This window comes from Varanus komodoensis, unplaced genomic scaffold (assembly GCF_004798865.1).
Source record: "Varanus komodoensis strain SLA01 unplaced genomic scaffold, ASM479886v1 scaffold4, whole genome shotgun sequence".
In the NCBI taxonomy this organism is placed as follows: Eukaryota; Metazoa; Chordata; class Lepidosauria; order Squamata; family Varanidae; genus Varanus; species Varanus komodoensis.
In genome coordinates, this window is record NW_025335941.1 from 11,877,726 (window position 1) to 11,904,629 (window position 26,904).

A 26,904-nucleotide genomic window follows, 5' to 3' on the forward strand; every position below is an offset into this window, starting at 1 on the left:
TTTGAAGCATGTATTTTTTTTTGGCCCATTTTCACATCAGTTTGTGAATATTTTAATAAACATGAAAATGAATACATGTTTTTGTATTTATGCACATTCCTTCCTGTCTCTCATGAAGGCACATGTGCATACATGCACACACAGTTAAATTGCCAGTAGCATTTCTATCTGTATGTTTCCATTTATCTGAAAATTAACATCCCAGCATAATCAACTGACCTTAATTTGCAAATTAGCTTCCCCATAATAATGTGCAACCTGAACGTCACATTATATTCTCTGCTGTGTGGCCTATTTTTGAGATGAGTGACCCATCCTTTTGCTCTCATTACAAAGCTGTCCATTCCAAGTGAAAGGTCAATTATATGGTGCCACCATCAAAAGTAACAGATTTATTTAGGGTGAAACCGGAGAGGAGAGCAGACCAGACCTTCAGCAGAGACCCAGGACTGGTTCTCTTGGTATCGGCGAGGAACACATGCACAATGCATGGCTGTGCCACCATTTGTCATTGTTTATTTTACTCCACTGCTTTTACTTCAGGCGTGCTAAATGAGTATGGATTCCCACACATCTGGGAGAAGCCTAAGGGCAGAGAACATAATGAAGGCTTTTAGTAAAACAACATAGTTAAATATTAAACAGAACGTTGGAGGAGGGAAACTGGCAAGGTGTACCTTGCATCTTGTACATTTTGTGGTGTCAGCCTGCTCTCCTCTTCTATCCAAAATACAAGAAGGGTTACTCCTCCAGCAAGCCTGGAATTGTGGGGTGCAGACAGCCCTTCCATTAATTTGCTGGTCACTTTTCTTGGCTCTCATAAGCTCTTTTGCCCCTCCCCCTGACCGCTAATACAAGCACCTCTCCCCATCAAGGAATGGAAATGTTACTGTTTCCAGCAGTGCAGCAAAAGTCTTGCTTCACCTTAAAGGACTAATAGAAGAAATGCAAACCTTATACCTAGAAATGGTAGTTGGCATGTTTCTTGTTGTCTGGGAATTATGACTGTTGGATCCTAAGATAAGCTTGCAGCTCAGTCTTGAGGTCCTTAGATGGTGCCTGAAGGGCCATTGGATGCTGTGGCGTTCCTCCTGTAGCATTTCCCATGGATTCTGTGGAATTCCTCAAGGGAGCGATGGCCTCAGAAGGTGAAATTTGAGCACCTCCCAGCATCATGGGAAGTTGTGTGGTAGCTCCCTCTCCTGGTGCCTGAGCGAGAAGAAGGGAGACTTTCAGTGGGTTGGATGGAGATGGGCAGGGAGCAGCCATGGATCTGCCAATCCTAAAGGTCTCTGAGGCATGGCCTCCAGCAAGGGAAGTGTATCAGACATGCCTGGAGGCCTGTCTAATGCAAAAACAGTGTTTGGAGAATGGATGGGCAAAAAAGATCCTCACCAGTTGCGATGCATCCAGCACCAGTCCATGGGGTGCAGGTCCGGGGCCCCGTGGGCCCTAAAGGACCCTTTGAGCTCCCTTTCCTTTTAGCCCAGCTGACTGTTCATGGAAAGAACCCCTGTGACAGCCACCCATTGGAATCTGGGGGGCTGCGCAGCATGCTATATTAAAAGCAAAGATATTTTATACTTGCACTTGGAGTTGCAGTGGCCTGAACCAATCCAATGCTGCCTTTGGGGCACAGGAGTAACACAAATACTACCTTTCATGGCTGTTCTGACATCCTCAGCTATGGTACCCCCCTCCCCCAAAATGACATCTGAACGATGCTGCTACTCGAAATGCAAGTAAAGACAACAGTACTTTAAAATGACATGCTTGAGAAGGAGTGGCTGTTGCTACCACCCCCAGATATTTCCGTTCATTGTTTGATTGTTTTACAGGGAGAAAGGATGGAAAGAAGGACTGGGTTGTGGCTGCAGGGCCTGGTGTTTCCCTTCAGGAAACAACTTGCCTGGACTGTGCTCAAAACTAGCAGTGTCCCTGCTGGAGGACCCCATTCTGACAGGATGTTGGATACTTGAAGCACTCTGACCTCAGAGGACTCCTTCAGTTGTAGGATGGTATCCAAAGTTAAGGCTGCTTTCCAACCCCACTCTAGCAGCCTCCTGCATCCCTGGGACCAAGTAATTCCTGCCTCCCTGAACAACGAGAGAAGCTTTCTTTCCAGGGACTTTTATATGATAACATGTCCTAGGATGCCAGCCTGACTTCAAGTGATTCCCCACCTCCCTGGACACCATCTCACATTGTTAAACCTTTCCCCAGTACTTCAGAGAGATTTTTACACCAATACTTCATAGAACTTTTTTAAGGGAGGTAGGATGGATAAGAAGTTTCCTTCCATGAACTTAAGTTATTTTAGGATCCACACCTTTATATCTCCCTCTTTGTTTGTTTTTCTAGTTCTTACTCCTATTGGTGTTCTGTAATCATTCACCCTGTTTTAAATTAAGACTCTAATCCTATACTCGCTAACTTGGGGCAAAGTGAAACTGAACTGAATGGGACTTACTTCTGGGTAAATACGCACAGGTTTGGGCAGTGTGAGTAATGTCCATGTGAGTGAAATTTGAGATTGCAGAAGAGCCCTAAAGGGGATTTCCTTTATTTATGAAGAAATAAAATAGAATATTTATACCAGACTTTAAAAAAATAAACATTGTGTTAATAGACATGGACCACAGGGAGTACATGCTCATATAGTCTTAGCTATATGGTCAGACTCTCTTTGACGTTCTAATACAATGAAGTGGGATAAGTGGAGAGCATGACTCTGTGCTGCCCATAACTGCATGGGCAAGCGATTGCTTCCCAGCAAGTGCAGTGAATCTCTTGGCTTCCCTGGATATCTGATTGGCCACCAAATAAGTGGCAAAACTGGATTAAAGTGTGTGGCTGGCATGTGCAAACAATAGCTTTTCCACACAGGAATGTGTGCCATACACTATACTTTGGCATGATTCTGTGGTTACCAGAATCCAGCCTATGAATTTTTGTACCAGAAGTGCTCTTAATTTAGGTTCAGGATCCCATCACAAAGTATATTTGCACCTAATAGTATTTATTTTCCCTGAATCTTTTGTAAAGGAAAGTTAATAGAAATTAAATGGGTGAGATAGATGATGAATGGATGGATGGGTTTGTAGTACAGGAATAACATTATCCCTGGGCAATCTATAATGTCCTAACTAATTTCATTTCACCTGACATATTCCACTCATCACCTCTCATCTGAATTTCTCTGCAATTCCGTAACAGTCCCTTCCATGCGTTCCTCTGCTTGCACGCTCTCAGGGGAGTGTGTCAGCAAAGTCAGGATATGGATGCACTGCATTTTGATATGTCAGGTATCCTTTGGCAGCTTGATTCAGGTGTTCTCCTCTTGCCCTGTAATTACCATTGTGTGAAGGGAAGAGACGGTTGCCTCTCCCCTACCACCACTCACCTCTGTGGTTATTCCTGCAGCCCCTCATGGTGGATCAGGGTCCTAAGGGGCAAACAACTTGCAGAGTCAATTGCACTGTGTGTAGCATAGCCTGGCCATTTTCTTTAGTGTAACGGCACTCAGCCCTGATTTAGATCAGGACCAGCATGCACGGGAAGGGGAGAATTTAACGTCCCACACACAATGTTCACACACAATGCAAGGGAAAAATCTCCACTGGAGTCAATACATGCAGATAATTCCCACATATCCCCAACACCAGAAACTGGGGATTTAGATAGGAGTGCGGTGGTTTTGTCCTCTCCTACCAGGGTGTGCTGGTCCCAAAGTTTATCTGGGCTATGCACAATTGTACTAAAGTAATGAAACTGATCAGGCTCAGCTAAGCACATAGCATGTAGCCTGACTCTGAGCCTACCCAAAGAGAAGAGCAGTAGTTTTCACTGCAGTAGTGCAGCCTCTAGAACACCATGGGGGGAGTTGCAGAAATGGGGAAGAAGACATGTGGAGGGGGCTATACATTCTCCTTTGCTTTTCCACATACACAGTGGCAACCATCTGGCAAGGGACAGAAAGAAAAGCAGCAGAGCGCTAATCATTTCTGTACTTGCTTACTCTTTCCATTGCTTTATGTAGTTTTACCTGCCAAAAGTCCTTTGCTTATATACCAGCATCTTAGAGGGATGATGTATTGTTTTTTGTAGAGCAGATAAGAATTTAGCATTCTGATGCATGTATTCATTTCTCACCAGCTCCTGATGGCCCACCTCAAGACGTCCAGCTTGAGCCCATCTCTTCACAAAGCATTAGGGTTACCTGGAAGGTAAATAAGCAATGTACGATGGGAGGGAGAAGCAAGCCTCTTCAACTTTGCAGCTTGTGTTATAGTGGTAGAAGCCCACAAGACTAAACAAAAAAGAGATACTTTGCTTGATTAATTTATACACCCAACGCTTGTGGCTAGATTTTCAAAAATTACTTTGCAACTGGATGTAATTGCATGCTAAATTAAATTTGCATGCAATTATATGTGCTTATAATTGTGCCCTTTTGAACATCTTATTACTAGATACACAGCTGCAGTGCAGAGAAAGAGTACATAAGTAACTCGATTTTAGGCTATTACTTGTGTAGAGGCTTTATACCACCATGGCCAGACTCAGTGGCTGGATTCACAGTAAGCACTGTGGTTCCCATGCCATGATCATGACAGCAGGCTTACCTTCCCCCATGAGATGACACCAATTTTAGAAAATGACAGCGGGGCTTTTAAATGGCAGTGCACATTTCTATGAGCCATATTTAGAAAAGCATCTATGCATAAGAATATAGAACCAGAACAACAGTCCAACAACAATAAAAGTTTTGTATTCATCTTTTATGAAGCTACAGAATTTTTGTAATTTTAAGGAACAGAAAATGGGGAATTTTTACCCCTTTAATGTTGTACTTGAATAAAGGAATGAATCACCCAAAAAAGAAAAAGAGGGGAAATCTTCCTAGAAAGTTGAATTTGAGCTGGGAAATAGAATGCATATATTCATAGATAGCAATGTAACATAACTGGCTGCTTCTGATAATGTCAAGAAGAACCAGAATTTATTTGAAAACCAAGTCAGCAAACATCAACAACCCCTTTGGTCATCATCAGTACTGGGAAAAAATGTCTTGCTCTGTTGCCATTTGGGACCTCAGGTAGTATCTGATGCCAGTGCTCTTCTGATTCAAAGGGGAGCTTTAAATCGAATCCTAAGAGCACCACTTTTGGAAATCTAGATCATGGAAATGGATTTACAATCAACATTGATCATCTTGGTTTTGGGAGGATTCACTGTAGTGATAGCTTCTGCTATAAGCTCCCTGTAGTTGAGAAGGGAAGAACGATTCTTAGTTGTGCTTTGTCACTAGAATTGCTGCTATGAATTATGCTTTGGCATCCTTTCTTCACTTGTTGTCATAAACATAGAACTAACCAATACGTCAACACTGACTTTTAGCACCATGGACTTTGGGAGCAGAAGCTATTCTCAACCTATAATTTATGACGGTCACGATGGTAATACTCTTTTACATTTCAAGTTGGTAAAACTTGTATCTTCTCCAGGCTCCAAAGAAACACTTGCAAAATGGAATTATTCGTGGATACCAGATTGGTTACCGAGAATACAGCGCAGGGGGCAATTTCCAGTTCAACATCATCAGCATCGATACCACTGGAGACAGTGAAGTGTATACTTTGGATAACCTGAAAAAATTCACGCAATATGGTATGGTGGTGCAGGCGTGCAATCGAGCTGGAATAGGACCATCATCTCAGGAAATTATCACTACTACTCTTGAGGATGGTAGGTAGCATGTAGAAGTCTCTTTAAGTCAGGTTAAGGTAACACAGGATCATGTGCTGGTGTTCCATATTTTTCGATTATCTGTTTCTTTCAGTGTCAGTATGTGTTGCGACTGGACCTTAGCTGTAGGGAAAGGATGTCATTGAAATTGAGATTTTGAGACCTTGAAAGTTGGCCTGTTTCTTTAAAGGAATTTGCCACAACAGAGGGATATTTTATGGTAATGTGTTCCCCATCTTGGAAAGTGTGGAATGTTTTGGAATGTGAAAACTGAATACCTATCTCCTCTACCTCCATTTTTATCAAAATGCTTCCCTTGAGATATTGTCCTCCAGGAGCCCCATGGACAATTTTGAACTGCTATAATAGCTTTTAATGGTACTGCTTTACTCAGTGTAATACCGGATTTTTGGAATCCTGTACCGAATAAATAGGTCCCTGAATCTGGACACTGATTTTTCCCTTGACTACTTGCCATGTGAGAAACAGCAGCACTGTCACCTTTCACATCGCTTCTGGCATAGCCAACACCCAGAACCTCAGAAGTAGTCCCTCAACAACATACTGCAATTCTGAGTTTATATCAGCACTGAATCTGATATACATCAGCATATGAGATTTGTGTATTGCTTCTCACCTGGATGGAGCTGTATGGAGAGGCAAACCATGGATGTTTGAGCTTGCTGAAATTCTCTGAATGTCACTGTGAAGCTTGGCTTGGAGTGAATACAATGTGTTTGAACATGGTCCCAACTTCAGAAATGTGCAAGTCTTTTTTTTTAAAAAATGCTCCCAGTTACAATGAGAACATGTTTGATTTCTGAGCTGAAATGAGTTTTTCATACATGCCTAAGAGGGTGCAGTGTCTAGCTAACAGAGGGCACCATATATGAGTGATAGTGCTTTTGTGCAAATTCTGGAGATTTAAGAACATACTCTCAGTTCATATGCCTGGGAGATCCCTTCTCTCCCTTGCTATTTTCCTGCTCTACTTCCCACCCACCCACCCAACACACACAGACACACAGAGTGCTTTGGCCATGGGAACAAACATATAGACATCATAAAGGTATCTGAATGTCTGCCCCATGACCCCATCCCACCATGGGATAAAGGCACAGGTTAGATGGGGTAGAGGGAGTGAACCAACACCTCCTCTAGCTGTTAAGAACTACAAAGGAAATGAGAGAGACACAGAGGGAAATCTGAAAGTATCTTGCCTTGCTGAGGTCCACAGCATGACTAAAATAAATAAATAAATGTACTACTAGCTTACAATGACACATGACACTTTCTAAGAATGGCAAAACTAAATTACATGCGATGTATTTCTAGGTAATTGAGATAAAGCGCTAAGTGCTGTTCTTAAGCAGTGGTAGAGAGCCCTCTTGTGGTAAATGGAAATTATTCAGCCAGCTAAGAAAATCGTGGAGAGCCAAGCACGGATATAACAAGTCAAGCTTGATCCTTTGAGAGAGATTCTCAGATGATTAAGTAGTCAGAGTGCTCTTAAAATAATTATCAAATGATATCAGTTCAGGCAATTTCCCTTTGTATGCTAATTAAATAATACAAAACTTCTAAATGTATGGGTGCTTTTTTTATATAAAAACTGTATTGAATGTTGACACTTTGGATTGATATGTAAAACTGATGCTACTGAGATATAGCACTTGGCATTGTAATGCTTTGTTACTGGTTCCCAGAATCTTGTAGGAGCAAGGAAGCACTTTAGATTGCATTGTTCCAACTGAAATGTATATGCATACAAACACAGAAAGCAAAACATTTTAGGCATGAGAGAAACAGTAATGATCAATCTAGACAAGATTTCACAAGCTTCCGCTCAGTCTCATGTTCTATTTTGGTCTAGGGTTTGTTTTTTGCATGTTTTTTGTGTGTGTTGTATGTGTTTTCGCTTTTGTTTTTTCATTTGCTTTTTTGTTTGTTTCTTTTGTTTGCATTTGATCTGCAAAAGAATGCTCTGGTAGGAGAAAAAGATTCCAAGTTCTAATGGATCATGTTCTCTAGCCTTTAGTAAATGGAAGTCTGATGTGTTGAAAGATCTCTTGATTGTGGACACTGTATTTAAAAGAGCTTTGAACTATTTTGTTACTGCAGACATCAAGCAGTCCTGTAGATGGTACCCAGAACCCTGAACTCAGAACTTCCAAGTTTCCTGTGCGCTGCTGGGCTGAAGCTGATTGGGAATGAGGGTTAAAGGAGGGTCTCTTTACCTCCCCAGACACCTCCTGATCTCCCTGTTTTTTGCTTGGAGGTCCTTTTGGCCTGTTTGGTGACATTGCTTCAGCAGGAAGGGAAGGAGACTGGAGGGCATTGTTGTATCCTCACCTCTCCAGTTTCTTCCCTTTCTGGCAATCAGAATACCCCTTTCACCCTGCTCTGAGGTCATTTTTCTGACCTTAGAGAAGCAATCTGAGCTGTCCATTCTAAGGTCATTTTTCTGACCTTAGAGAAGCAATCTGAGCTGTCCGTTCCATTTCAGTTGTGAGGAAGATTGCTCTGGAGCAACTTCCTGCTTGCCCACTTCATTGATACTTCATTGATTCACTTTTTGCTTTGGTCAGTTTATACACTGTCCATTATTTACTTAAATATTCAAAATGGTCACATTCTAGCAAAAATGCCTTCCAAATTTTTCCACTTTGTTTCCCACATTTTCACTACCCTATTGCAAATAAAAGTAAAATAAAACAAAACATTTTTTAAAAATCTGAAAAGGTGTTTAAAGGCAGCTGTGAAATTCTGCAACAGTTAGGTACAGGATCATACAAGAATTCTCAGCAAAATTCTCTAAAAATTATCAGCTATGAAATTTTAACTCGGTTAATACTGAAGAAAATTATATTAGTTTATGCTGTTGGGTGAAAGAAGCAATAGGCTAAGAGCAGAAGAGAAAGGAGAAGGGATCAAATCATTATTTCCTTCAACAATATTCAAAGAACAATATTGAACAATCTTAAAACTGGATCCCTAGCTCCATGTGACATTCTCCACCTTATAAACAGGTGGCAACATGAGGCGTTATTTCCCAAATTTTCTTGAGGGCCAGTTTGAAAATCTTAGAAAAAGAAAATTCTTAGAACATGTATCAGAATTTTCAGCCCAGGCCCTGTAAACAGATATGTTGCTTTACCTAGAATATATTTGCAAACCAATTAGTCATCCTGTATTCTACCATACTGGCCAAAGGTTATCTTCTTGCTGACCTGGATAGAAGTGACAGCGGTGGAGAAGCAGTAACAGGAGTGGCAGATTCATAGAGCAATGAGCTCCAGTGTCTGTACAGAATGGTCCTCGAGCACACCAGGTGCAGGTTTGACACAAGGGAAAGCTTCCTCACTGTCCAAGCAATATGACAGTGGAACCAGTTGCCAAGAGAGCTTGTGTGCTCTCCCACATTAGAGGCATTCAAGAAGAAAATGGACAGTCATCTGAGTGGAATGGGGTAACTGGTATCCCACACCAGCAGGGTGTTGGGCCCGATGGCCTTCTTGGCCCTTGGAGATCATGCTATTCTATGATGCTAAGAACCAGCCAGCCCAGAAACAGCTAGAAACAACACTTGTTTCCAGAATAGGGCAGGTTAGCAGAGTTCACAGAAAGTTCTGCTGCCCTGTCCCATTCTGGGAACAAGCATTTCCAGTCATCTGTAGTTATATATCTCAATCAGAAATGTACTAAAATAAATTTCTCATACACTGCTAATTGCAATTACTTAATTTCAGTTCCTAGCTCACCACCAGAGAACGTCCAAGCCATTGCTACATCACCAGAAACCATCTCTATTACCTGGTCCACACTTGCCAAAGATGCCCTCAATGGAATTCTACAGGGATTTAGGGTTATATATTGGGCTAATCTTTTGGATGGAGGTAAGTAGCTTTGTCTATTTATTGTCTCTATTTAATTTCTATACTACTCAAAAGTCAAAGCTGTCTGGGTGGTTCACAAAGACAAGTTTAGAATTTTAGAGTCTCAGTTTTAGAATTTTTCCAGCAGCATACATTATTTTTTTATATTTCCAAGGATTTTTCCACTCCAATGCTCTTCTCGACCATGAGTACAATACCATGTTTTACTTTGTTTGAATTCTGACAAATCTAGGAGAATTTCTACAAATAATTCTGGAATTGGAGATGGTGCAGGTTGCTACAGCTTTCAGTTGCTGATGTGAACATCTGCACTCAGAAAAAAACACATACACCCCCAAGCATTCCTTGTACATAGGTATTCTGATTTTAGCCATTTTTTGTGCAGGATTTTCCTATTGTACACATGTAGTCTTGAGGATTAGCAAAGCACTAAACAAACAAAGAATAATGTAATGACACAATCTGATCAAGATTGCTTTTTGTTGCGTTTTACACTACACATTGGTAATGAAGACATACGTAACTGAAAACTGTGGAGGCATTCAAGTCTAGAATATAAGAGGTACACTGTTCCATGATACCGAAGGAATCAGAATGTAGTGCCATAAACAGAATGCTGCTGATGATCAATACAGAGTAGGGTGATCTTTCAGCAGTTTATGATACTATCAACTTCCTTTTGATGGGTTGATTTTGATTACTTATCAGAAATAGAATTCTAAGCTAGTTAGATTACAGAGCAATACTAAGCCTCAGATCTTCCGTTGGATGAAGGTTAGCAATGGGTGAATGAGGCCCTCCATTGCTAGGAAGTAGCTTCACTAGCAAAAGGTGGTCATGTCCATTCTGGAAGGTCCTGTCATACACATGGAATCTGCAGGTATAACTCTACCTCTGGCCAGTAGTAAACTTGCCAGTGGTAGACCCAAAACAGGCAAAACACCCTGGACAACTTGAAGCAGCCAGTCTTTGAAAATGGTAGATATTTCGTTCCCATTACCAGCTTAGGATTGTTCTCCTATTAGTCTGACCCAGTAAATGTTTTAGTAGCCATTTCTAAATATATTATTTAATTGCTTATTCTAAAGCAGCATATGTAACCTTATCTTTCTCCATTTGATCCTCACATCAGCCCTGTGAAGTAGGTCAGGCTGAGGGTCAGTGACTAGCCTGAAGTCACCCAGTGAATCACATAGCAGGAGACTAGAACCTGAATTTTCTGAGTTGCTACCCAATACTCTAACCTTTATACCGAACCAGCTCTCCAAAGCAAATTTCATTTATTTAGGGTCCTGTACTGTCTTTCTGAAATATTTTCAAATAATCAGTAATAATTTCAAATAATAATATCTAATCCAGATAATTTAACACCCTACGTATATATGCATATACATACATAAGAAGTAGCACATCAGTGATTTAAAAGTATTTCTCTTTTTTCCTTGCTATGACAGTTGCAAATTTTATGATTAAATGCACAATATGGATCTTTAGCATCTTTATTTAATAATCAGAATCAACTTTACCCTTGCCACAGTTACATATTTTAATCTGCCAATTTCTTCCTTATGTTCACAGCAATATAATTACTACTCAATGGGAGAAGAATAATGCTGTCACTAACTCAATTTAATTTTCTGCTCCATAGAGCTGGGAGAAATTAAAAATGTTACCACTACACAGCCCTCATTAGAGCTTGATGGGCTGGAAAAGTATACCAACTATAGCATCCAAGTGTTGGCATTCACACGAGCTGGTGATGGCGTTAGGAGTGAGCAGATTTTCACGCGCACGAAAGAGGATGGTAAGAACTGGAAGAAGCTTGATCACGATTTCAAGTTATAATATGGCTGCTAGATTTTCACAGACGTCCCTCAATGTTCAGCACACAATAGCTTAAGTAGTAATGCTCTGCTGTGTACACGCTTCCATCTGCAATAAAGAAGGTAGCCATGCAGTCCCTCCTACAGGTTACAGAGTCTGTTTGAAGGGCTGCCAGGGGGCTGCCTTCCCTTTGAAGTTATCCTCTGTTTGAAGGACTGTCTGGTCCAAGTCTGCTTTAAAGATAACCATCAGAAGGGATGCACTTGCTTTTCAAGCTGTGCATCAGCAATAGAGCCAGGTCAGCCCAATAGGACTAGAATCTCTGGGAGGTCATCTATTCCACCACCCTGCTGTCCAGGCACACTTGCTGAAATAAAGGTATGGGGGCCCTGGATTGGCTCCTTTTAGCCCACATGTGCCTTGCTTCTTGCTGCCCCCATCATTTGTCGGAGATTTTTTTCTGAAAAGAAATGCCTTTTCCAAACAAATGCCCCATCATCAATCTCCTTTTACAAATAGGGGTGTCTTTAGGAGAAAAGGTCTTTCACAGACACATGCACCAAGACTTTACAACATGGGTAAATCAGCACATGCAAATCAGTTGTGCTTTTTTCATGAACGTTAGCCCTGAATCTTTTTGGTACCAAGTACCACCCTTGGAACCAAGGCATATGGGTCACTTGATCACAGTCTTCCTTCTCTTAACAAAATTGTATTTCTATTTAAAATGAAATAGTAATTTCTAAATTTTCATGAGTGCACATAAATTACCACATGCACATTTCGTGCAAATCACTGACCTTTTGGGGAAGTGAAATAATGTCTCCTTTTTGGTGATTCATAAATGGTCGCCCTAGATCGAGTGATTTTCTGCAGGTTCTTAGGTTGGTAGGTGGCATCCTTTGGGCATGTGTACGTGGATGGCCTTCTCCAATCTGAGTTCATCCAAATGGTTTCAACGACAAATCCACCAAACCTGTGGCTGTATGGCTTCCCTTCCACAAATCCATTGGCCATGCTGGCTGTGGCTGATGGGAGTTGTGGTTTTTCAAAAAAGAATTGTCCTGGGGACTGCTTTAGAGAAGGCTTTCTTAGAGCTTAGGAAGCAAGGAAGCGCTCATACCAGGGTTGACTCCTCCACTGAGTTCAAGATGTTTGGTGGAGGGAGTAACTGGATTCCCGATCAGATAGGCAGGCCAATAATATTTACATCAAAGCAGTCCAAGCTAAGGGGTGGAGAACACACAGCGAGCTTGGAAGCACTGTGGAGAAGTCCAGAATTAAGTAAAGCTAGGGAGCAAGGCTGGGCCAAATTAGAGAGGATTACGATAACTGGATCTGAGCTGGGAGTAATACAGAGGATATGCTCTGTTGTAGAGAAAGGTTGCAGTCCAGGAGGTGAAAGCCAGACAGAAGTGACTGCTTCAGTCCTCTCAAACGAGTTTTACCATTCTAGATCCTTGTGCCCTGCCTTCATCAAGGGCAAACGTGGTTTTGGGAAATGGAGTGAGAGGGCTTTGGGGAAGGGGAAGCATGACTGGGTCAATAAACAATAATAACCCTTGCAGAGAACTCACCTTGGCTTCCATGTCTCCCTTTTTATATATTTGCTGAACAGCCTTTGAGGTAGGTTAGGCAGAGAATCAGTGGCTGATCCAAATTCACCCAGTAAGTTTCATGGCTGAGTAAAGACTGCATCCTAGGTTTTTGAGCGCCAGTCCAGTACTCTGACACCAGCATTTTTCAGAACACTTGGATTTGTCTGGGAAAATTTTCTTATTTTCCATCTAGGAAAAAATGAGATCATTTTCACAGTAACCTGAAAGAAAATGCTAGCGAGCTCATCCACCTGAATGAATTGATTAAAATGAGGGCCAATTTTAACAATGGTCTGCCTGCTAATATAAACATCCTCTTTTTCAAAAGGTCAGCTAGTGCTTTTTCTCCTGTTACTGACAGTCTGGCACTTCTTATGTGTTTGACTCATCAGAATGGTTTCATTAAACTGACTCATTGTTCTGCAGGCAATTCAACTTGCCCATTTGTATTCTGTTTGCAGCACATCCTCACCGGGAAGATATGGGCTAAGATTATGCAGGTTTGGCAATGGAAGCCCTTGCCTTGGTGTACCTGGGCTTGGGCTTAGATAAGCTTTGGGTGCTTTCCAGTTTCATGTTCTGGAGGCATTGTCTGTGAACTTCCTATCATGATTAACTTCCCCATTAATTTTTGGTATCCTATGAATATTTCCCTTAGGAAATGAATAGCACAATGCATCTTGTCAAAGGGCTAAACACACTTTCCCTTTGAGTAATTTATCATAGACCTTCTTAGCATGAATGTGACCTATACAGAGAAGGCCTGAAACATTAAAGGAACCCATATTTTTCCCAATTCATAAAATAAGACTAAACCCTGAGGAAAAGGGTTCAGAAGCAATGTGTGTTCGCACTTATAGTTCTTATCATGCTCAGTATTTGATTTTCAGCATCAGAGGTCAAGCAGGGCTGCACTTGAATGTACGTAAAAGAAACAGTTCTGACTGTGAATATAAAATGAGGAGTCTTTTAAAGGTTTGCATTATTTAGTTCCTTTTCCCATTAAGCTGTAATGGAAAAAATACATTTTTCCTGTCCAAAATGTTCATAGCATATCATGCAGCAGAAACTTCTGCTGTGTATATTGTTGTTTTCAAATGTGCTCCATTTATCCCCTTGGCTTGTAGTGCCTTCTAAACTATAAATGCAGTTACTTATTAACCAAACGTCTTTCCACCTGAGGATTTATTTCACTGATCATTAAAATTTAAATAGGCACTCATTTTCTCTCCATACTCTAGGTTTAAATTGCATTTTCACGGGCCGTTGTATCTGATGGCGTGGGGTTTGAGTGATGGCATTCATTAGAAATGATCTCTTAGAAAACCTTAATTAAAACAATGAATCTGTATACCTTAGCAGATAGATCTGTTGAGCCTGATCCATAGCTGGTGCAAACCAGTATAGCCTAGTAAATGGCAGCAGTCTGTACCTGTCAGCATCATTCAGGCTCTTCTTCCTACCTGACAGTGCTCAAGGTTGGCTGTCTGCTGTGCTGGACTGCTGTATGGTGATGCATCCTCCCACTGTACACTGCGATGAGCATGTATCCCATGCTTCACCGGACCTCCAGTACAGAACTCCTGCTTGCTGCACATTCCAATGAGCAACCTGGGTGTGCAGAGCCCTCCTCAAGGCAGGATCAAATGGAACAGTCCAAGCAAAAGACAGCTGCTTGGCTGCTAAATGAGGCCGGGCAATGGGAAAAATGCTCAGTGCTGCTGAACTGCGGCACTGGCCCCCAGGCCATTTCCATGCACAGTTCAATGTGCTTAAAGATGTACCCAGCTCGGGGCCTCTGAGTTCTACGCTGTGATGGTTTGGCCCAGTGCAAAGTGCTTCCACTCATATAGATCAGCGACAGGATGTTTCTTAATTCCTCTCTACTCAGCTAAGGCCCCTCCCAACACATTAGAGAAGTGCAGCCTGGGATGCAGCATTGGCAGCTGCTGATTAGCAGTGCTGCTACTGCTACCTGCAACATCTTCTCAGAATGTCCTGCAACATCTTCTCAGAATGTCCTGCAACATCTTCTCAGAATGCCTCTGAGTTTAGCTGCAATCCTTCCTCACAGTAACTGGGGTTGGGGAATGAACTTTCTCAGCCACAATATATTGTTTCCTGTTGGGATGCAGTCCTTGGGGTTAAATTAAGACTTTCCCTATGGCTCAACCTTTACTTTAAAGTTTAGCACTATCCCATTGCCCCCATCCTGGTCCCCCTGCAAATGCTTCTTCTAAATGTTCAGGGACCATCTAGAACAAAATGGAATGTGTTTGTGGAGAACTGCAGAAGGGTGTGATCCTTGAATATCAGATGCCTTGACTTGTGCAAGAAGAAGCACTTCCTAATGCAAAGCTGCCATCAAATAGAATCCTTGGTATTTGTCATTTCTTCTGTTCTAATAAAAGCCCATCTGTTCACTCAGAACATATCTGGAAGCCCTCTCCTGAGTTCCTCCACCTTTCCAGGTGAGAAATGTGGCACTTGGTGAGAGGGCATTCTTGGCTTCTGTGGTACAAACTAAGGCCCCTTGATCTCAGGTTTTTCATTCTTAGCCTTTGATGACATGCTTTAACATCTGCATTTATTCTGATGCTTATTTACTGCTGTTGTGCTTTTATATCTTTGCTTTCTTTTCTGTAAGTTGTTCTGGAAATGGTTTTTACATTGCAGGTTGGGGTATAATGTAAAAAGTATAATGATAATGACACAGTGCTAGATTAGAATTAATACTGCTTGTACACCCCAGAAAGATCTTCCTTTATATTTACCTTTTGTGATTTTATCATGCGTTTATAAAGTTAATAATAAATAAATGCACCTAATCTGAAAGGATCTGATGGCCATCTGCCACTTCCATCAGAAATATTTGCTGTGATTTCAGTATTACTCTAATAGTAAGTTACTTTTAAGGGCAAGTCTCCAGATTCTAGCATACCATGCAAATCATAAATGAAACTTCCCCATGGAGCAGTTAATTACCTAGAAGACACAGGTTTCTGTTTTCCATACAAATAGAGAAAATTTCTAATGAGTAGGCATTAAAATAAAGTTAGTTAAGTGTTGTCAAACAGTGCATTCCCTGTGGCTATGTATAGTCTCTGCTAAAATGAATTGGACTCTTCACAGCAAGGATTTATGGGAGATATTTTTTGGGGAGACAAATGTGAGGAGATAAGAATTTATTCCTGCTTTGGGTTTTCAGCTGAACGGAGAAAATTGCAGATTTAAAATATGGATACTTAATCAGAGCTGTTTCTTGGGAACTGGTGTTCAGTGCTGGTGACATTCTTTCATATTGTTTATATGCACATCTTGATTCAAGCAATGAGTTTAACATGGTTTTCTAACATATGAAGTATATATAATTTAAGTGAAAAGCTAATATTATTTTCATCATCTAAATTAACTCAAAATATCACCCATATGGAGATTTCATAATGTTATTTATTATTTGTTTATTATTATCCTGCCCTTTTGTTTATGCTTACAAGGAATTCGGAGTGGCTTACATAATTCTCCTGCTGCTGCTCTTAATCTAATCCCCACAACAACAACCCTGTGAGGCAGGTTGGGCTGAAAGTCTGTGACTGGCCCAAAGTCACCCAGTTGACGCCATGGCTGAGTGGGGACTAGAACCCAGATCGTCTGAGTCCTGGTCCCATACTCTTAACCACTATGCCACACTGGCTCTCTTATTTAGTTGCACTGGCTAATTAAACTATTAATGATACATGTGCAACAAATTTACCTGATCCCCTAATATTCACACAGTCTTAATTTTTATCAACCATTCTTATTTTATTAACCTTCTCAATACAAAATAATGAGATATACTAGATGTGTTGAGAATTGGAAGTAGTTATGTATACCATTAATGATCCTGATAAAAATCGATTGAGTATTTGTATATATTTGTGGGACAGTTGGGGGAAAAGGTTTCTCACATAAAAATACCCTCTAGGTTTGGAAAACCGATTAGTTGTAGTACAATGGCTAACTCTGGAAAGCTACAAAAATACTTTAAGTGAAATATTGCTAAACCTGAATATAAAGATGTGAATAAAATTAGATTGAGCCCACAACTATGATACAAGGAGTAAGAGAGGTAAGAAATATGGGTGGTAGGAGGAAATTAACTACTCTTACCCACCCTTCTCTCTCTGTAAATAATCTCATGTATATTTCTCAAACTATAACCCCTCTGGAAAGGAGATAATAAACTTTCTGGGGGTAATTATAGATATTATCAATAAACCTTCTGAGGGAAATTATAGATATCACTGCTTCTGCTGTGTCCCACAGAAAATTGTAAAGCATACAATAAAATAATGAAATCATGCTGGCAGCCAGTCCCATTAGTATAAACAATTTCCATATATTCGGCCTTCCTGATAGGGCCAACATAAATGGTTCTGCAAAAAACAGCATGCCTTCAAGATGACACAGGGTAGAGTGGCTTATAAATGTGCCTACCACACCTTCTTCCTCCCATCTAGCTCTGGTTGGTACACTGCCGTGTGCCCATGTACTGATTGCACTGTGCGCCCATGTACTGATACATCAGTCATTGCAGCAAATTCTACTTAGTACTGCAGAACTTTGGAACAAAGATGAGTAGCCACATGTAGCTCTCTGTGAACAGAAAGTATACATTAGGTTGAATTTTTTTTTTTTAGGTTGAAATTTTTTATTTAAATAAAAACATACTACAAAGTATACATTAGGCAGTGTAGCCTATCTAAGGTAGACTTTGCTATGAAGCTGTGACTGGTTCTTTTAATATAATCCAACATTATCCGCCTGGGCTACATCTATGTCTTTATAAAGCTTATACAAATCTGTCTATAAAAGACAAGGCAAAATAAGAACTTGTGAAGCATTTGAGTAATTTTCTGAAAAAGGAAGAGCTTAGCCTAAAAAATATTTCCAATTTTCATAACACAGTATCAGCATTTTGAATATCTGCCTCAAAAGGAGCTGATTTTCAATTCTTTGATCTCAGCTTCAAATTTCTAGACATCTGAGAATTTCCCCACCACTGTCCATTTCAAATGGGTAACCGCTGCAAAAACTGTTACCATTGACAATTGCTTCTATTCAGTACAATGAGCATACTGCTTTTCTCTTCATGGCACCTCCCAGTTCTATTGTCCTATGATTCTTTCCTTCCTATAAATTAAGTATTTATGGTGCTTACTTTTCAGTGCAAAGACATTCTATTATCCATGAGTTTTTGACTGCTTGATCAGAGAGGTAAATCACCATATTCTCTGTGATGTTGCAAGAGGTTCTGGAAGGCACCTCACAGGTTGCTCACTGCTGCAGTAATTCTCCCAAAAACCGGGCTTGAGGGGATTGTGCGAATGAGCCATCTACAACTGTCTTGTTAGGTTTGACATACCTCAATGTACATTGACTGATTTGCGTTACAGTTCCAGGTCCTCCTGCTGGAGTTAAAGCAGCTGCAGCATCGGCTTCCACTGTGTTCGTGTCTTGGCTACCTCCCATAAAATTGAATGGTGTCATCAGAAAGTACACTGTATTCTGCTCTCATCCATATCCCACAGTAAGTTAACAAAAGCAATAAATGAATGAATTGAATTGAATTGAATTGAATTGAATTGAATTAAAAAATCGGGACTTTGGTTACTGCATCTGGGGATGGGTGGGGATATCATTCTACAATCTCTTCATTTCCTCCAACTCCTGCCCCCAAAACCTGAAACACAGAGACACTTGTGGTTCAAAAGGGAAGGACAGTCTCCTGCTGTAGTAAGGAAACTTTCCTTCCTCACGCTGTTGTCCTCTGCGAGTAACACACTCCCTTAAAACCAGCCAGAGAATCCAGCATAGTTCCCATTACCTTATAAAGGATGTAGTGGGTACTCTTTACATGAACCAAATCTGATTTTAATAAATAAGTAAAACCACAGCAGCTTTTCCCAATCTGGTGCTCCCCAGTTGTTTTGGACTTCAACTCCTATTAGTCCCAGCTAGTGTGGCCAATGGCCAGGAGATGGCCTTAAGACATGGCGGGCCACCTCCTGAGGCAGGCTGTTCCACTGTCAAACAGCTTATACCACTATGAAGGTTCTTCTTTTGCTTGTCAGAAATTGGTTTCCTTGTAGTTCCCTCCCATTGTTTCTACTCCTGCCCTCTGAAGCAACGTTGAGCAAGCCTGCTCCATCTTCTGCATGGAAAGCCTTCAGCTGTTGAAGGCAGCTATCGTAACCCTACTCAGGTCTTTCAGTCCCCTTTGGACTCCTTTTTTTCTAGGATAGGGATGAGCAGCACTCAGAATTCCGCCAGCAACAGACTCTGAAGCAGCCTGCACCGATGCTCCTGTCAAAATCAGGCACACAAGTGCAGCTGTGTAAAAAGAAGCACCAGGAAAACTGATCACTGATCTCCTGTACATTGCACAGTTTGTAGTAAGGGAAAATTCGCTTCATGCAGTAGGACAAATTCGGCTTTCAAAAATGAGTCAAAGAAATTCAAGCATTTGTAAAGAGAAAATTGAACTATTCACGCAGCATTATTAGCCTACATTAAATAGTTTATAAAAGTATGGCAGTCACTTATGAAAGCTCAACAGAATCACCATACCAAGCAATGAGATGCTAAGGAAAAATAACTTCTGAAAAAGATAGTTTCCGAATTCCACTGCTGTTGGAGACTGAATGCTTCATCGTTAGATAGCGCTTTAGGCTACTGTCCTATTCACGCTATCCTGGGATCAAGCCCCAATGAACTGAATGGAGCTGACTTCCGTGAAGACACACACCGGACTGCATTGTAAGTCTGATCTAGCAGTTCTTATATTTGTGCAATCTACAGGGTATTTCTAGTCTGGTTGTGTACTTTCACTGGTAAGGCATGGGAATTTTGCACATGCCATATACAAATAAACTAGCAGAACAGCTGATGAAATATTCCTGATTTCCAGGTATTACATACTTTCCATTACTCAAATTGTGGTGCATGCACATATGCAGTCAGGGGCAGCAATAGAAGGCAGATAGAAACATAGAAACAGAGCGAATAAGAGGGGGTCTCTCGAGCCATCTAGTCTGACCCCCGGTTCTAGCCGGCTCTACTCACAGTGAGTGAGTGAGTGAGTGAGTGAGTGATGTGTTGGTAGAAGCAGCGACAAACCCCTGGCTGTTCCCCACATTGGAGGAATATTTGGCTGCTGCTCCACTCAGCTTCTGTAGGAAGAATGGAGTGGGAAGGATCTGGTCCTTTGCCTCAGACAGCAAAACGCCATGCGCCAGCACTCAGGGGCATCTAGCACTCTCAGGACTCAAGGTTTGTTGAGGTTTGTTAATCAATTCTTGGGTAAAGGGAGATGCAAGAGTATTGCTTAGGTAGCTTTTGGACTGGGAATATAACATTTAGTAATTGCAATTTACTTCTAAGCATCCATGTGTCTGTGTGATTTTTTAATACAGCAGAAAAAAATTACCACATTCCAGAAAAATGAAATGTGTCAAAAGCATTTTAACACATTTTAGTCTTTTGCTAGCCTGTTGGGTTTTAAATGTTATTAATCTGTTTTTCTCACTTCAGCCATCCAACCTACCAGCTGTATTATGTATTGCCAAGAGACCTCAGAGTACAGCAACAGATTCTGTTCTTGAACGAGTGGATAAAATCAATTTAATAACCATTATTATGCAAACCCAGATGATTTGGTTCCATTAAAATAAAATTGAGCAGTGTGTTGGTTTTACAACATTGACTGCTGGCAGATTTATTACTGTCCAAAGAGGCTTGGTTTAATTTTATCGCTCTTCGTTGTGTTTGCGAGGTTAGAAATGCCTGGAAAATACTTTGTCTGGCCTGTTTTAAAGTAGCCACCAGGTGGCACCCCTGCCTTTATGAGGCTCAGACATACAACATTTTTAGTCCCTTTTTCTTTACTGAAACAGTTGGCATATATCTCAGGGAGATTAACCACCATAGGGTACATTCAGTAACTGGATTTTGTTTCCAAGCTAGTATTCTCATTATGTTGCCTCTCCTAGGGTGTTAAGCTCATTTCCATGGCTTACATATTTGAGCTACATCCATGTTTGGAGCCACTTCATAAATCTTGCTGCTCTGATGTTTTTGTTCTACCTGCACAGTTCAGTTTGACTGATTTTCATTTATCTTCATAGTACTGGAAAGTAATGGTCATGCTCTAATCAAACCTTTGAATGTTTTCGCTTGGGATTAGACTGCATGGATTACTACTTTCTAAAATTGACCTCACTATGATTATTTCAGGGGACTTGCAACAAATCGGGACTTTTCCCCAACACCCGTGAAGTCCTTATTTCTGTGAGCCGTCCTCAGGCTATATAGCAAGGGGACAGCATATAAAAACTTTAAATAAATAAATAATAAAATAAATAAATATTCAGCTGTGTAGGTTCCCCCCCACAGAGAGAGAGAGAGAGAGAGAGAGAGAGAGAGAGAGAGAGACACTACATATATCTCTCTGCTAGTCAAGGAAAGTGTAATTTTATCAGCAAGCCACATGGGACCACTATGACACTAAACCGAACAAAAGCAATATAATACAGTCAGAGATAATGTGCATCCCACAGAAGAGGAAAGGTAGCACAAAGTCCAGGAAATCACCAGCATGGTGCATGCATAGAGTCAAGGAAGGTAGAAGAAAGCTTCCTTCAAAAGAAATAGAAGTCTTGCCCAAATGAAAGGAGCAGATGGGTTCACAAGCTTAGACAAGGGAGATGCAAGCAGATGGTAAGAGTAGAAAAGAAACAATTTGTGGAACATATTGCTAACAACATCAAGGCCAACAGTAAAGATTTCTTTACATTCATCAAAAGAAAGTGTCCATGGAAGTTGTTTGGCCACTGTGGAGCATGAGGGCTGGGGGTGGGGATGAGATGAGATTGCAGATAAGATGAATGAATTCTTTTTGTAAGTTGTTTGCAGCTGAGAATGAAAAGCAGAGCTAAGGCCGAAAGTAGTGACAAAAGATTACTTTCTCAACCTTATTGACAAATATAAGTCAGCTAGTCACCGGGTTTTGATCTTACCCATCCTAGAGTTATCAAAGAATTCAAGCATGACATCACTGACCTTCTTACTGAAATATTTGCATGTTCCTAAAATTATTGCTCCTACCAGAGGATTGGAGAACAACCATCCTAACACCTATTTTCAAAAAGGGATCCAGGGAGTATTCAGGAAACTACAGGCTGGTTAGCTTAACATCTGTTCTGGGTAAACTGCTTGACAGCATGATTAAAGGTAAAATTAGTGAGCACATACAGGGACAAGCCCTGCTGGGGGAAAAAATCATTATGGCTTCCCATGAAACATCATCATCAAGGGGATTTCACTAACCTGTTGGAGTTCTTTGAGAATGTCAGTAAGCATGTAGATAGGACAATCCAATAGACATTGTTTACTTGAACTTCTAAATAACTTTTGACAGAATCCTTTATCAAGAACTCCTGAGCAAACTAAGCAGTCATGGAATAAAATGGGGGGGGGGATCTTATGGAACACTAACTGGTTAAAATACAAGACAGAGCATGGAAATAAATGGTCATTAATTCCAATAGGGAGATGCCACCAGTGGTGTCCCAAAGGTTTCTGTATCAGGACCAGTGCTTTTCAACCTATTCAAAATGATCTGGAATTAGAAGTAGGCAGTGGCCAAGTTTGTAGATGACACTAAACTTTTTAGAGTGGTTAAAACCAAAAGGTTAAAACCAAGTCCAAAAGCATACACATTCTTTGAATGAGAGTTCTTGTTTAATTTAGAAGCCTATTATGATTTTTCTTTTTGGGGACAAATCAATACGGCTTTGATCCCTGTCCCCATTTTAACTTCTTGAAAGTATGCAAAAATGTCCAGATTTTAGCAGCATTCATTTCAAAACAAATGCATAGCCCAGTGTCTTTGCAGAAGGTAAGGGTTGTTTACAGTTACAGCACTGTCAGATGCTCAGGAATGGCCTGGAGAATCCAAGAACTGACTATATCTTGGTGCCAATTAGATATGAGATGGCAGATGAGTACAACTGTGTCCCAGTGTTTGTTTTTCCTCTTTATATGTATACTTTCAAATGATAACTTATTAAAGTATCATCAGTAGCTGAAAAGAAACGTCTGTTTAGGTCATGAATTCCAAATCTTGCTCATTTGCATTCATGCTACATTTTTCTAAAGACTATCTTAATTCTTTTCCTCAGTTAAAAAGATACTTTGTTGGAACTCATCGGGCCCATTAAGCTTCCTAAAAGTAGCTTTCTTACAATCTTTCATAATCAAATTTGTGTATATAGAAATACCTAAGACATTTTCTTTTACATGAGGGGGTGTGTGTGCATGCAATCTGCACCAGCTGAAATTTCCTCTTCTATACTACACAACCATTAAAGGAGCCCTGTCCACTTTTGTCTCTGACCATCCCACTTTCTTTCTTCCACCCTGTAATAAATGTGCCTGGAGGGTATTAGAAGCAAAATCGATTCCTTACTGAGTTTTTTAAAATTAAAGTTAGATGTTGAAAAGGAGGGAACTGTTTAACTACTTAGAAGCCAAGTCATGAAGTGAATCATAAGCTGAGTTTTAGAAGAAGGGAGGTTCTCTTCTGAGCAGGTGTGTGTTGGGAGACAGAAAGCTATGGTGAAGAAAGCTCATAAGGAACTAGACAAATGCATGATCCATACAGAGATAGCAAAAACAGTAGTCCAGAGAGAATGGTAGTGCCTGCCTACCCAGCTCCTGAGTCACAGAAGAGCTCTTTCTGTTTGCATAAATATATCTACATAGAGTTAGGATTTTTTTTCTGTAAGCCTGACTTTTCTAATGTACCTGCCGCATTCTTCCCCTTTTGGCATTTCAATTTTATCCTCTGTGATGAGTTCCTCTACTCAGCATACCACCATTCTTCACCCAGGTGTCTGCAGAGGAGTCTGGATTCTGCTCACCCAAACCCATCAACTTGCACAACAAGTAAACAAAGCAACATGCTTTGTGTAATAGCTTCTACACTGTACAGGCAAAGAGTAAGAGTTTAAGGAGATTGGATAGCACTTGTAAAGCAAAGCTCAGGGAACCAAGGTTCCACTTAGATGACAGGAAGCACTTCCTGACAGTTAGGACCCTGTATGGAATGGGCTTCCATGGGAGGTGGCTGAGGCCCCATTGGTGAGGGTGTTCAAAGATAGACTGGACATGCACATGGTGGGCATGTCATGAGAGGAGCTGGCTGGAGCTGGGGGTCAGACTAGATGGCCCGGGAGGCCCCTTCTGACTTGCTCTGTTTCTATGTTTCTATGTTTGTTCTATTTCGTGCATAGTGTGTCATCTTGGATTTGCTGACACCTTTGATGAGGTGCCATGAGCTTTAATACACTGGTGGCACAGCTGTCATAGTGCCCATTATGTGTGTAATTTTTATGCTAATGATGTGACCTTTCCTAGCATATTTACTGTCATCTTGACTGTCATGGTACCACTCCTAATGTGAGAAAGATTGATATGTTTGCATTGTATTTTAGGTTGTCATTAAAGCATGGGTCATTGTGTTGTGCAAACTAAATCAACGCTATAAAAAGCATGGCTTGTTAACTATGAACAACCCACAAAGAGAACACATGGTTTGTTGATGGGGTCCAAACTCAGGGCTGTTCCTGGCTTGCTAAAAGGCCTGGGTTCACACAATGTGACAACTCATTCACACATGCTCAACTCATTTTCTGGGCTGTCATGTTGTATGAGCCCAGTCAGTGACTCTTACATTAATTCTAAGAGTGTGTCTCAGTCCAGATTTGGATCCTGTAGTTGGCCAAAATACCACCCATTTGGAATATAGTATATATTTGCAAAGTGGTTATGCCTAAATAGTCTAGAATACATGGCTGAAATATAAACTGAAATGTCTTACCTCTCTTTTTAGGAGGTTCCACACCTACATTTGCCAGTGTTCCATGTAATTTGAGCCTTAGTGAGCAGCTAGAAACCAATAATTTTGCATCTGTGCTGAATTTTGAGTATATACATCTTGTGGTCCTCCAGATGTTGGACTGCAATTCCTATCATGCTTCAACAGTGACTATGCTGGCTATGGTGGGCAGAAGCCTCAGTCCAACAACAGCTGGAATCCCACAAGTTCTCCTTGATCAAAGAAATGGACCAATTTGCAAGTGCTGTGTGTTCATCAAAGCCCTCACAAATTGTTTTTACTGACTGTAGTGAAAAAAAACACTTAAATGTGTATATACAGGAGAGAATCAGCTAACTGTGGTGGGCTTGCAGCTCCATGTCCTATTTCTAGGTTTATCATTACCAAACTATCTGAGATGTCAGGCAAATATTCTTACCTGCTATACTCTTGCTTTCTTCTCCTTCTCCTCTGTCTCTCTCTCTGTAAATTGTTTACTTTAGTTTGAAAATATGTGTCTCTCTGTCACAGGTAATCAGCGAGTTTGAAGCTTCTCCTGACTCATTTTCCTACAGAATCCCTAATTTGAGTCGGAATCGACAATACAGCGTCTGGGTGGTGGCTGTGACAGCTGCAGGAAGAGGCAACAGCAGTGAAATTATCACTGTGGAACCATTAGCTAAAGGTGAGGGCTCTGCTCTCAGAAAAGGAGCAATGTAAAACTGGCTGCAATTGCTGGGCTGGATGAAACTGAAAAGCCATTTGGGTGCCATCCTACATACTTGGTTGTATGGAATTCCCTTGAATTCTGTAGAGCTTCTTTCCGGTTCCGGCCTCCAGTCCCAAGACAGAATTGTCCATTTGCAAGTGAGGCTGGCTCATGGCCCAGCGAGCGCGACCTTAACATTCACGATGCAACAGGAATGGTGCGGTCCAGACCTCCCCCAGGCCTCATGCAGGACTTTCTCAGTAACTGAGAGAGGAAGATGGGGGAAAGGACCTGTGACAGCATCGCTGTGCAACCTATTCATGGTGCGAAAGGTGAAAGGTGAAAAGCTCGCTTCTCTGGATCAGGTCCCTGTCTGGCAATCATGTGGCTGCCGGTGTGCTGTGGAAGGGCCTTGCAGGCAAAGAAAGTTAAATGATGCGTGCCACAGAGGATGACAGACAAGTATCAGGGTTTAAGAGGAATCCCAAGCTTCCTCCTCCTTAAGAAGGGGTAAGCACCTGGTTCTTACAACTGCAGCAACATGTTTGGATCCAAGACGGCAAAATGTACAAAAGCAGCATGATATAGAGCTGAAGAAGCTGCTTTATACCCTGAAATGGAAATAAGCAGGTTTCTTCTGAAAGCACTTAACTATCCTGAGCCTTGTGCTTCTGGTGCCACACAAGTATTTGCTAGCAATATAATGTAATTTCATTAGCTAGGCTTCATTTACTTCTCTTCCTTTTGATCAACAGAACTGATTTTTTTCTGTAACTTTAATTAAATTTTTTAGTGGAACAATTCTCTGGAGAAGCCACAGTTTTCCTTGAAGAGGCTGTGAGCACATGATTTCAGGACAATCATACAGCTCACAGAATAATTTTCTTCCTTCCTTCTTTTATGGATCTCAGCAGTCTCCCTGGCAGTCTTATGAAGCAATTTTTTGTTGTCCTTCAAGGACTGCTTTGTATGACTTTCTTTCAAATATTATTTGGTCAGAATAAAAACCCACTGAGATTAAATATCCCAATGACGTCTGATAGTAATGCCTGTTCTCGTGTTGGTCTAATTAGTGTGAAATGGGTTTTGGTCCTGTGGTCTGTTCTTCTATATGAGTTATTTCTTATCAAAATACTTGGCAGACTGACAGCTTGGTTGTTGGTACTTTTCAGTTCCATTTTTAGCACACTGCCCAGTAATGTATACTAA

At 41.0% G+C, this 26,904-nt stretch overlaps 1 protein-coding gene across 1 annotated transcript in view; it reads left to right on the plus strand.

Moving 5' to 3' along the window:
• DSCAM (DS cell adhesion molecule) overlaps nucleotides 1-26,904 on the plus strand; it is a 377,225-nt gene that overhangs the window by 285,517 nt on the left and 64,804 nt on the right. Inside the window, exons 16-21 of the mRNA XM_044441999.1 lie at nucleotides 4,156-4,226; nucleotides 5,508-5,748; nucleotides 9,498-9,644; nucleotides 11,293-11,448; nucleotides 18,505-18,638; nucleotides 25,518-25,671. Of these exons, the coding sequence (XP_044297934.1) occupies nucleotides 4,156-4,226; nucleotides 5,508-5,748; nucleotides 9,498-9,644; nucleotides 11,293-11,448; nucleotides 18,505-18,638; nucleotides 25,518-25,671 (903 nt within the window). The remainder of the gene's footprint in view (nucleotides 1-4,155; nucleotides 4,227-5,507; nucleotides 5,749-9,497; nucleotides 9,645-11,292; nucleotides 11,449-18,504; nucleotides 18,639-25,517; nucleotides 25,672-26,904) is intronic.